The sequence below is a fragment of the Lissotriton vulgaris genome, chromosome 1_1 (genome assembly GCF_964263255.1).
Source record: "Lissotriton vulgaris chromosome 1_1, aLisVul1.2, whole genome shotgun sequence".
NCBI classification, from domain to species: domain Eukaryota; kingdom Metazoa; phylum Chordata; class Amphibia; order Caudata; family Salamandridae; genus Lissotriton; species Lissotriton vulgaris.
The window spans coordinates 1,752,073,448-1,752,085,856 of record NC_141685.1 but is presented as its reverse complement, the minus strand read 5'-3'; the positions used below and the strand labels follow the sequence as shown (position 1 = coordinate 1,752,085,856).

The 12,409-nt window shown below is 43.8% G+C and overlaps 1 protein-coding gene across 1 annotated transcript in view; it reads left to right on the top strand.

Moving 5' to 3' along the window:
* The window catches only part of LOC147751152 (adipocyte plasma membrane-associated protein-like), a 186,147-nt gene extending 174,933 nt beyond the window's left edge, over positions 1-11,214 (top strand). The window contains exons 8-9 of the mRNA XM_086937903.1: positions 6,890-7,085; positions 8,904-11,214. Coding sequence (XP_086794029.1) covers positions 6,890-7,085; positions 8,904-9,113 — 406 coding nt within the window. The 3' untranslated portion in view covers positions 9,114-11,214. The remainder of the gene's footprint in view (positions 1-6,889; positions 7,086-8,903) is intronic.
* The last annotated feature ends 1,195 nt before the right edge of the window (positions 11,215-12,409 follow it).

The window sequence follows — 12,409 nt, the reverse complement described above, 5'->3', positions numbered from 1 at the left end:
GTTAAACTAGAGTCCACATTTAGCACGCCCCTGATGTTTCCCTTTGCGGCAGCGGTGGAATCAAATATCTTCCCTGGGCACAAACTCTTACCGACATCACTTGCTATTTTTTTAGCTCCATTACTAGCCCCATGGGTATTCAGGCCGGGGTTACTAGACCCACTTAAAGATGTTTGAATAGTCTCATTCTTATCCCCCAGGGTGCTTACCACCGTTACCCCTACAGCCACCGCAGTCATAGTACCTGTAGGTGTTTTTTTAAGCGCCAAAGCGGTCTTCCTGGATCTGGTCTGACGTGAGGACATCGACTCTTGCACCACTGCAGTTTCTGTCAATTCCGCCGATTCCGCCGCTCCAGTCCGTCTCTGCAGCCGTGTACTTGGGAAAGCTCTCAGGTGTGCGCCCTGAGTCAACGCTGGGAACGCTGGAAACGCCCAACTTGTCAAAAAGGTGGAGGGCGGTATGGTACGAGTGAAACTCACTGCTCGGCTCCGGGAGCGAAGCAAGCTCCTGCCGTGCTGCAGCAGCTTCCACAACATTGATCCCGCCAAACGCCGATCTCCAGCAATCCTCTCGCACCTCTCGATACGTAAGTGCAAAATCGCCAGTAAGCAAGTTAAATCTTCCTCTCCTTCTCCGTTCTCCGTTAGAACATCATTAAGTGAAATTCGTGCCTTCGTGCATTAACCGCGGTTACCAGGAGCAGACCACACATGCAGCGTCTCCACTCAGCGGCGTTCAACCCGCCATCTTGACTCCTCCCCCGACGTTCTTCATTTGCCACCTCTCCGATTCATTGCTCTCTTTACCTGTCCTTGTATTTCTAAAGAGTCTTGGTTTGAAGTATATAATAAGAATGAAAGTTTGAAATTAGTAGCCGAATATATATTGCCAAGGGTTGGCCAGAAAGCAGAAAACTTTATAATGAAATAAAAGCATTTGCTATGGTTGCTTCGGAGTTATCCCTGGTCAACGGTAATGAGACACGATTTTTTTGTACCTCCCTCCAGTATCAGAAATGACAATATTCAATTTGCACACCAAGGTCATCTTGGAATCTCTAAAACTTCACAGCTTATTAAGTCTCATTATTGGTGGCCATCCGTTGAATCTCAAGTTAAGTTCCATATTGACTCATGTCATGAGTGTCTTCTATATGACAAAAAATGGAAAATTATGAACACTCCTCTACATCCTGTTCCTTTCCCTGAAAAACCTTGGGAAAAAGTTGGGTTAGACTTTTCTGGCCCTTATGCGGTTCTTTCTCATGATATGAAGTACCTCATTTTGCTAATGGATTATCATTCTAAATGGGTTTATCATATGTTCTGGGACTCAGCTAATTCCAATAATGCTGTAGTTTTTAAGAAATATATATTTGATTGAAGGTTCACCTTCTATTGTTGTTACAGACAATGGCTCTCATTTTACTTCTGAGAAGTTTACTTCGTTTTTAGTTGAACATGATGTTATTCATTATACGGTTGCTCTTTATTCACCAACATCGAATGGTTTGGTGGAAAGAGCAAACAGATTGGTTAAAGATGCCATTCAAGCAGGCATTTCCTCTCATCAAGATGTACAACATTTTCTTGAAGCTAAGTTGTGGTCCTATAACATTTCTCCACATTGCACCACAGGTGTTTCTCCATTTTCACTATTGAGAAATAGACTTGTTCGCACCAGTTTATGCCCTAATTGGTTAACTCACAAGAATATTAAGAACAGTATTGACAATGAAAAATTGGCAGCCAAGATTCACTTGATTTGAAAGTCGATGATTGGGTTCTCATTAAAAATCCCAAAAAAGTCACTAAAGGTTTCTCAAAATGTTCCCCTCCTGTGCAAGTCACCGGTGTCAGCAGAGGTTCTGCATTACTTGGTGCCAAAGGATGGTGGACCAAAGGAGCTCTGGTACATCTTTCTACTTTGCAGGCACGTTCATTACTCAATTTGACCAAAGAAGTGATTGAACACTGTGACTGGTCTTTTTGGTTAAAAACCCCGACATCAGATGTTGGTAGCACTTCTACATCCTGTTTTCCTGTTGTGCATTCTGATCATTCTGGTCCATCCACTTCTACCACCAAGGTTATTAATAACAATACCCACTCCTCTCCTTCTGAATTGGGAATTTGATGCAGAAAATTACCTGCAAAATTCAATGATTATGTGTTATCATAACTATGTTCAGTTATTTTTTTTACTTGTTATGTTCCCCATATTTATATATATTTACATATTCTTTCTCGTTATACTTTAAATTGCTTTATTATTTAATGCTTTCTTTTTCTCTCTTGTGAAGGGGGAGAAGTTGTAATGTATTGTGTTTATTGTCCTCGCGCTGCACCCTAGCGCGAGGACACTTATTACTGTGTCGTGATTGTTTGAACTTCATTCCATGATCGGATGCTGCCGTCCTGTTTCAAGGTTCTAGCAACTTTGTTCAGTTGCTTGGAGTCCTGGTGCAGAGCGAGAGCGTCTGGTCGTGGGTGCTTCACATTATACAAATAAACTACAAGCTACTTCTAATTTAAAGCCTCTTGGAAATCCTTTTACTACAATGACCACACATTAAGCATGAATACTTTGAATCACAGCAAACCTGGATAGGAATTCCATGAAGAAATTCCAGGTGGCTGGAGTTATCATTACCAGCCAGAAATTCCTCATGGAATTCCAGCTACAAGTTAATCCCTACTGGAATGAGGAATGACTGTGCTGTGCCGTTTTGAGAGCTATAATGTCACATGGTATTCGTCGTTTCATGCGGATTGAGTTGGGTAGGGGGCTCTACTGCAGCACGCTAAGGGAGGGGGGGTGTGAGGGTAGGGGATGGAAAGGGAAGTAGAATCATGGCAGGAGAATTATTGCAAGCAATCTATTGTCAGAGGAAAAGGGCAACCACAATTTTACTGGCTGGAATGTCCATCCAACACATAGGTCCAGGATTCCAGCATCTGGAAAAACACGACAGCAGTAATACAGAGCCTTGAGCAGACAAAGCAGAATTCCACCCAGTAATTTAAATTAGTTGGACTCTTACTTAAGGTCTTGGTTGATTATTTGCGTATATAATTAAGAATAATGAATGGAAAGTAATTTCAAGATGGCAAAGTTTAAGAACTGTGCTTAATATTTTACCTTTAAGGACGTTTGTGTTATGTACCGTTCTGGCCTTGAATCCTTGGGGTATAGAGGTTAACTTTCTAATAGTTTTGAACAACATTCAGTCAGTGCAGCCAGAAAAGATGATAGTAGATTTTACGAGCATCGTATCGCCGGTGAATATGGATTTCTAATCCCTGAATTCAATCCTTTATCAGGACAAGTTCAGAAGTGTATAATCCGGTTTAAAAATAACCTAGTCAATGTTTGCCTTTAAAGTGCTGAGGATGTGCGATGTCACCAAATCGGGGAACTATGGTTAGTGATTGCTGTGATGGGAAATAAGTCAGTCATGTGGTCATTCAGCTATCGAGGGTATGTTTGCATACTCCAAAAAACGTGTATCACATTGTGTTTTTTTTTTTTTAAACGTTATTTTTTATTTTATTGACTGAAAAGGAAAACACACACTTGGGAAAAGGAGTCGTTAATGCATGGAGTATGCTCAATTGTGGGCAGCAAGTTACAGCAATGGACAGAAGGTATTGTAGCAGACTCTTCTAAGAGAAAGACCGAGTTACATTAACCTCAAAGATATACAAATACATATGCAATTCTCGTGCAATGATAACCGTCAAGTACGGGCTAGACATCACAGTTATTGATGACTTGGTTCTGTCCTGCCGTGTGAAAGGTCTAGACGTCCCCCATCCGTGTCCAAGTCCAGATTGTAGAATTGCATCCATGGCCAATTTTTTTTAAATTTATGCGGGCAGCCCCTTGCCTTGTAAATCACTTTCTCCTCAACCATATATAGGTCCATATTAGACTTTCATCCCTTGAGTGTGGGAAGTTGTTTGCCCCCCCCAGTACTTAGCTATGTCTTTCTCTACTCTACTACTAATCCTAGGTGTATCACATTATTGACTGCAACTCCTCATCATCTGGGAGAGGAAGTGACGTTACAACCAGAGCTGCCAACTTTGGAACTGGTGAACTAGGGTCGAATCTTGGCTCAAAATCCTGTATTTCTGGACAAAGCACTTAATCTCCGTGTACCTAAAAAATGAATTTGGCTTTGTGTAATGTAATTGATGCTCAAGTAAAGCGCTCCGATACCTTCGAGTCAAGTTTGTGGTACATAGAACTGCCAAAAAAAAGAAAGACTTGCTGATGCCGGGGTTAAAGTCTTTGAACTAAAACTGAATGTAAACAATGTTCTAGTATCCAATCCAGGCTAGGAATGATGTGCTCAATCATATGATAAGCATACCATATGTTGGGTCAAAGAACATGTCGATATGCAGTGCAGATGATATGCAGTAATAGTCAGTTGACGGCAGACAGTTTTGAAACACCTCTTTGTGTCCCAATTTATACATAATGTCTAGGTGGGGTAATGTGGACACACAGGCCCAGATTTATCAAGGGCTTATGTTGCCCTTGCGTCACAAAATGGCGACGCAAGGCAACAGAAGCCCTTAAGTTAGATTTACTATGCCACTCGAGGCATCTTGCATGGCTCTGCGTTGCATATTACACCTGGAGTAACGCAAGGCAGAGCAAGTCACTGCCTTGCGGTATTCTGTGTGGGGAAGATGTTCCATGGTTGGAGCGTAGATGTTCCCGTGAATCCACCCATGGTTTTTGGCATTTACTAAAATTAGTAAACATGGGAATGAGTAAAAATGCCACGCCTTATCTAGTGAGGCGTAATGAGGAGAAATATATTTATTTCTCCACATTATTTCCTCGATCTATATTTGCTGCATTCTGCAGCACACGTAGAAAGAGGACAATGCCTTGGGGGATTTTTGTGTGTTGGAAAGTGTCCCTTCCTGCACAAAGACAATCTTGGCTGTAACGCCGAGACCCTTGCACCATGGCGCGAGGGTGCTTGCAGTCGCGCTTGGCAGCTACAAGTGCACCTGCGCTGAGATAAAGCAGGAATGACCCATATGTTAGTAACTATAGTACTTTCTTACTCTCTCCATTTGACAAAGTGCAGCAAGTTGTCTTGCTGCATTTCTTTGCACCAAATATTGATACAACTGGCCCACAGTGGCAACTGTAGAACCAGTTTGAAGTGGCTTTTCTTTCAGGTGTACTGATCAGGTTGGTGTCCAGACACAGCTTTTGTATAGAAAGATTATTCTCAGGGAAGCCAGCACTAGGCCTGCCTCCAACATGGAGAATCCACAACAGAGCCACTAAGATGTTTGAGGATTCTGCACCTGTCTGTAATCAGCCCAATTGAAGAAGTAATCGGGGACAGACAAAAAGCAGTCCTCACATAGAAACATCCTTGCACCTAACAGAGTCTGAAGTCCCACCCCTCAACCCCTACCATCCACCAAACGGCAGGGCTAACTAAAGGTGGTGCTAAACTAATTTCTGAAGGTAGCTCTGCCTCCCTCCAGCTACTGCAATGCAGGCAATACACGTCCACGGTCAGGGAGCACAGGCCACACCCACCATCTTGTTCTAGGCCAGGCCAGAGGCTTCCGAAATGTATCCCACTTCTATCCATTACTCAAGCTTACTCATACGCATGTCTTATCACCATATGGTACCCATCCTCACTCACTTGACACACACAGGATGTCACTGCAAATTTATGGCATATACATAATAGCAGAACTTTACACCGATGGGCCTTTACCTCCAGCAGCATAATATGGCATACACATAATAACAGAACTTTACACTGATTGGCCTTTAGCTCCAGCGGCATACACATAGTAACAGAACTTTACACCGATTGGCCTTGAGCTCCAGCGGCATAGTATGGCATACACATAATAACAGAACTTTACACCGATTGGCCTTGAGCTCCAGCAGCATAGTATGGCATACACATATTAACAGAACTTTACACCGATTGGCCTTGAGTTCCAGCAGCATAGTATGGCATACACATAATAACAGAACTTTACACCGATTGGCCTTGAGCTCCAGCAGCATAGTATGGCATACACATATTAACAGAACTTTACACCGATTGGCCTTGAGTTCCAGCAGCATAGTATGGCATACACATAATAACAGAACTTTACACCGATTGGCCTTTAGCTCCAGCGGCATAGTATGGCATACACATAATAACAGAACTTTACACTGATTGGCCTTTAGCTCCAGCGGCATAGTATGGCATACACATAATAACAGAACTTTACACCGATGGGCCTTTAGCTCCAGCAGCATAGTATGGCATACACATAATAGCAGAAATTTACACCTATGGGCCTTTAGCTCCAGCGGCATGGTAGGGCATGCACATGATAACAGCACTTTACACCGATGGGCCTTTAGCTCCAGCAGGGCACACTATTTATTTATTGTTAAAACACTGTTTATGTGCTCTACCCAGGACAGCAATAATAGTCCACTAACCACAATGTGAGCATGCTTGGTGTCCCCCTCCAGATCCTCACAGTCTGGGACAATCTTGAGCCTCTGTACACACCCTTAGAGGATTGTCAAATTAAAAGGGTACCAGATGTACTCGCAGTTGGCCATTCCGGGCAAGGGAACATGAACGTAAAGCATGCAGGGGACATTCCCGTCCCAACAGCTGATGTTTGGCATAATTGAAATTGTGTACCGGATATTGTACATTTATTCCTGTAATAATATGTATGCGTTGCTAAAAGTGGAGAAAATAACGGAAGATCAAAATACATTCAATATAAGCCTTTTATATAATTCAGTTCAGCTAAAACATGCCACTTTTTCATGTTGTCTCACTAAATGCAGAAATCTTTCTGTTTTTCATATACAGCTATTGGCTAACTGGCGACAAAGCAGGTATCAAAGAAGTGTTTATGGACAACATGCCTGGATACCCAGATAACATTCGAATCTCCAATACAGGCACGTACAGAGTGGGCATTACTACCACACGATTCCCTGGCTTCTTCACTCCGTTTTTGGATGCCATTGGGCCATACCCAGCACTAAAGAGATTTATTGCAAAGGTATTGAGCAGCTTTGTTTTAACCAAGGACGATTTGCGTTGACGGGAGGGTGGTTCTTTATATAACTCTATTTAGCTCAGATACACGGGGTTACCTGCCCAACAACTTTTAGCTATTAAAAAGCATCAGCATGCACATTTCCATAGTACAAACTTTTTAAAAATATTATGTTTTTGGGGTGTATGGTGGATAGTGGTAAGATAGCTCGTTGAGTTAAAACTCATTGTCAACATCTGCAGGTCACATGTTTGTATCCCAACAAAAATAAATCCAGTCCTCCATCCTTCGGAGTTGAGTAAATTTAGTAACATAAATTGGGTAATTGAAACACCTTTTTCATGTATGAAATCTAGGAATGGCAGAAGTGCCGTATGAAGTACTAATTGGAAAGCACATAATTGTTGTTATATAAATTACTATGCCATCCAACTGGCCTTGCTCCCTACGTTAGCACAACTGCATGACAGCACCATATCTGCTGGGAAGTGCAAGCACCAAAGCACATTGCCATAATGAGCTTTACATTTTTAGAAGGCACAAACTATAGAACCACATCATTATTGCATCCCTATGACCCAGGGTCATTATCACGAACTAGTTACGGATTCTACAACTGCATTAGCAGCCTTTTTAGGCTAGCTTTACAGTCACATACCAACTTAATTCACAAGTCTATATGTTGTCCACCCCCAGCCAAGTATCTAAAGTATTTTTTTTATCAAGGAACAAACAGGCCTTCTCCTTGTATGCACCCAGGATCTGGAACGACATCCCTGTATCCCTCAGCACTGATAAAGCACTGCACCAATTCAGGAAATAGTTGTAGACTCACTTTTTTAAAGAACACTACATCACACTGCATTAACCATCCACAGAGCAGCTTTCTCTCTTATTACCCGATGACTATACACTTGCCTTTGATAGTGTGCAGCGCTCCGCTCCCTTTTAGCTAGGTTCGCCCTATAGAAATACAATATACATACAGCCCACGTTTGGTAAAAAAAAACTTCCAGTAACTGCCTCATAAATTGGAGGTGGTTTTCTGCAGTACGAGGCAACAAACCTGCAATTCACTTACCTTTCTTCAGCCAGAAGCCTAGTTTCATCTGCGCTGCAGACCGCACAATCTACAGGTTTGATTATCATATAATGCGGCTAGCTTTATTTCTATATGAGCCTATGCATATAAAAATATCTTTTATATATGATTTGTCAAATCATTTGCACTGGATGTCAGCTATGCAAAGGAATATTTTTTTATGCGCCACCTTCCTGCATAGGCTTCCATAAATAACCCATTTTCATGTAGTCCTGGAACCACACACTCTGCTTCCTGCTGCACTGTGAATAACGTGGTATTGAGCTCGATATTTACTGGCGAAAGAAAATGCAAGTGGACAACTGCAGATGATGCTGTTCATCCATGATGATAGACGACGCGTACACAGCTTTGCACAACAGGAAAGGTGTCTTGCAGTGTGCAGATGATGCCAGCATATACACAGACTCAATGTTGCATGTGTACCTGCACCCTTTTGCTAGAATGGCAAATAGCTGGGGGTGGCCTGCTGTGCACAGCTCTTCTAAGATCTCTTTGTAGTCAGCTATGCATAGGTCTCCTCCCCTCCCTGTTAATAAGCATGAAGGACAAGCAAACACTGCTTATTCTGTCGAAATACATTTTCTCCCTAATGAGTGATTTGCAAAACAGTCACTGAAGGATTATCTGTTGTTTCGGTGAGAGTCCAATATTATTTCTTCATGTTTCCTTTACACACGTAAGCTTGAGTAATTTCATCTTAGTTTTTTCTCCTGCAGGTTATCCCTCTGTCGGCGTTTGGAGCCCTTCTCCGCAAACATGGTTTGTTTCTGGAGGTCAGCGACAGAGGAGAAATCTTGGAGAGTTTCCATGACCCAGATGGTAGTGTCACTTGGGCCATCAGCGATGTCTACGAGCACAATGGAAAGTTGTACTTGGGGAATACCGATCTCCCATTCCTGGTCGTAATACACTTGACAGCCCTATGAAGCTGGCAGTGGATGTGAAAGACTCATGGGGCATGCAGATTGTTCATTATTCTCATAGGATACATGTAGTACAGACATCCTGCCAGCACTGTCCATTTTGCAGTACAGTTGAACAAAGATTGTGAGTGGGTAACAGGAAAACACTTACAACATACAGTAGTGTAAATGCTTCTCTACTGCTGAGAAGCATCAGTACCACAGTGTGTCTAAGGATAGTGCACATACATTATTGGACAGCGATTGGTGACTGAAGGAACATAATGTCCTGATTTTGAGTGTTACTGAATTATATTTAGCGGCAGGAGCAGAGGCCTCTATGACAGTGATCGGCAGCAAATTGACCTTGTTGACAAAGTTGTATTTAACAATGACAGCGGTACAATGATTGGGACTCAGTGACTAGCAGCAGAGGAGATGTCAAGAAAAGATCACCTGACCTGGCTTATCGCAAGAAGCATTCTGATTTCAAGTTAGTTTCAGCTGCACAGAAGTCTTTCTGTACTGTATAATGCCTTTACAAAGACCACTTCCAATTTATTACAGAACAGACAGCCTTCCAGTGCTGTTGCTTTAAATGATAGAGGTGCAAAGACTTCTTTACAGAGTTTACTACATATTAAGAGACCACTTGTAAAGGCTCAAAGACAATCGTGCACAACTTTGTCCAGTATTCTATTTTGTTAGGACATCTGTATAAACACTATGCCACTTTGCTCTAATCAAAAGAAAACCTGATGGTGGACTTCCCTCTAAAAACCGATGTTAAGGCATGATGCAAAGTTAACAGTGATAGGGCTTTCAGGACTGAAATGGCGGCCAACATCATGATGACAATAATGCAAGCATTCAGTATGGCATGCTGTGAAGACCATTGTAAGACGTTATCAATACAGTGATCAAATATTTTGACTTGATAGACTCCCCACTTGACGGAATATATTAAGAATGGTGTTACTAAGATATTGATACACTGACAGGAGTCATCAGTGATTCCGAACACTTTTATTTTTCTTTCTCCCAATATAACTTTCATCCACAGAAATGGATAACATCTGTGAGCTAGGTACATAAGACGTTTTTGCTTTCATGTACCCATTTTATATCTCTTTCTGTATTTCCGTACCACAGATGCTGTGTGTTACTTCAGTCCTGTTTTTAATTTTTTCATAAATCTTATATGTGCCTTTCCATACAACAAACATCCAAACCAGCTACGTCCACAGTGCAGGCATCCAAAGAACTTTGCATGACTTCACCAACTCCTTCAATGACAAGATCTCCAAGATTGAGCACTCTCTGGTCCTTAACAGCCCCTCCCTTTCCAATAGCAGACCGGCTGGAATGCATTGCAGCACTCCCCTACCCTACACCAAACCCTGGTTACATTCCGCCCCATTCTTGAAGCAGAGATAGTCAATTTGATCTCCAACCCCAAGCCCTCCGCTCACGTCTTAGACCCTCTACCCACTCTGGTGCAAGATTATAAACAGCTCTCTAAAAAGCAGAATTGTTCCAGACTGCCTCAATGTGGGACAAGTCACCCCACTACCCGTCTCCAACCTTCCTCTTCTATCCAAAATCTTAGAAAGATGTGTACTACAACAACTAACTCAACATCCTTGACTCCCATCAATCTGGCTTCAGGAAAGGCTACAGCACAGAACCTGCGATCCTCCACATCATCGATGACATCCACGTATGCCTGTTTCTGCTTGCTTCTGCCTTCTGCATCATGCCCTGGAAATACGCCTTCACTGTCCCTTTAACACTCAGCAACATTCTCCTTGGACATCAACGAGGACACGCTCAGCTCTCGTGGCCCTACCTCAGTGCATAGCAAGTCACCGTCCCGCGGCGGTGTGACTGTGCCAGCCGCAGTGCATCCAGGGCCACTAACTCTGTGCAGGTCAAGTCATGGAACCTTGCTGTTTGAACTTTGAACTTCTGATTGTCTGGTCACTGTTGTAGTTGTTGCCAACACCAACCAACCCCTGAGGGGTGGCTTACACTACCCAACACCCATCCAGCACTGGCATCACTGGACATGTGACCCTGGCAATAAAAGAGGCCATGCGCACATGCCTGTAGCTAGTTCCACAAACTATTTAAGTGTTTCCGTGTAGTCATTATGTATGCATGATGGCCCCGGGCCATACAACATTACTTTGTGCTGTGAACAGCGGGCGCTACCTTGTCACGCAGCCAGTGGGGTAGACCTGGAACATGTAGCTGTATCATACCCTCTGTGAGCTTAAGCGGAGTGGACCGGCGTATGGCAGTACAGCGTAGGGGTGTTGTTATTCAACATATGGCTCTGGGCGTGGTTACGTTTAGGCCTTGCCAATGAAGTAACTAATGCATGTCTCTGTTGTAGTGTATGCGCCACCCGTCCCGCAATGGACAATGTTGCTATGTAGCATGCCGAGGGGTAAATGAGGCAGCGCAAGCTCCCTCAGCGTTTGAGATCATACATGCCTACTGTTGTGTGTATCGCTATTACCGCAGCATAAGCCAAAGGTCTACCTTCAGCCATGAACTCTACATCTGTGTCCGCCCTGTCCTTACCATAGGCCTACACACACATGGCCGGCCACTTTCAGCGCACAATGTCACTGTGTCGTTGTCAGGCTTGTAGACCTGTGCAGACAGGCATGACAATGGTGTGCCGTAGGGGTGGAAGTGATGCAATCGCGCATTGCACACTAGTGAATAGGCTTGGGGGAGGGAGGAGCAGCAGTGAGGCTACGTAATAAACATTGATGCCGCTCGTTTGCAACAAGCAGAACATGTCATACAGGAATCACTTAGTCACACATATCCCACACCAATGAACCACTGAGCCTGCCAACACATCATGCAGTACCTACTATTGACCTCCATCCCAGCGAGAGTCTTCGCCGAGAGTTACAGACGGAGAGACTTTTGCCCTGCTACCTGAAGGAGGATTTGTTGCTGCTGAAGGAAGGATCCACCTACAACTCGCGGAACCCGCTTCGCGGGTCCCGCATCGTCAACGCTGCCCATCCGAGTGTTGGCCCCTGCTGGGCGAGTGCGCGAGTGACAGGGCTGCGAGCGCTGGGAACCGGGACTCACTCTCCCAGGAGTCCCGGCAATCCCGAGGCCAAGTCACCTGGCCCGCTCTCCCTGACCGCCCCGCCCCGCAAAGCAGCTGAAAAGGAACCCGCCCCAGCTGGAAATCGGGACGTTATACAGACTTTTGCCCTGCTACCTGAAGGAGGATTTGTTGCTGCTGAAGGAAGGATCCACCTACAACTCGCGGAACCCGCTTCGCGGGT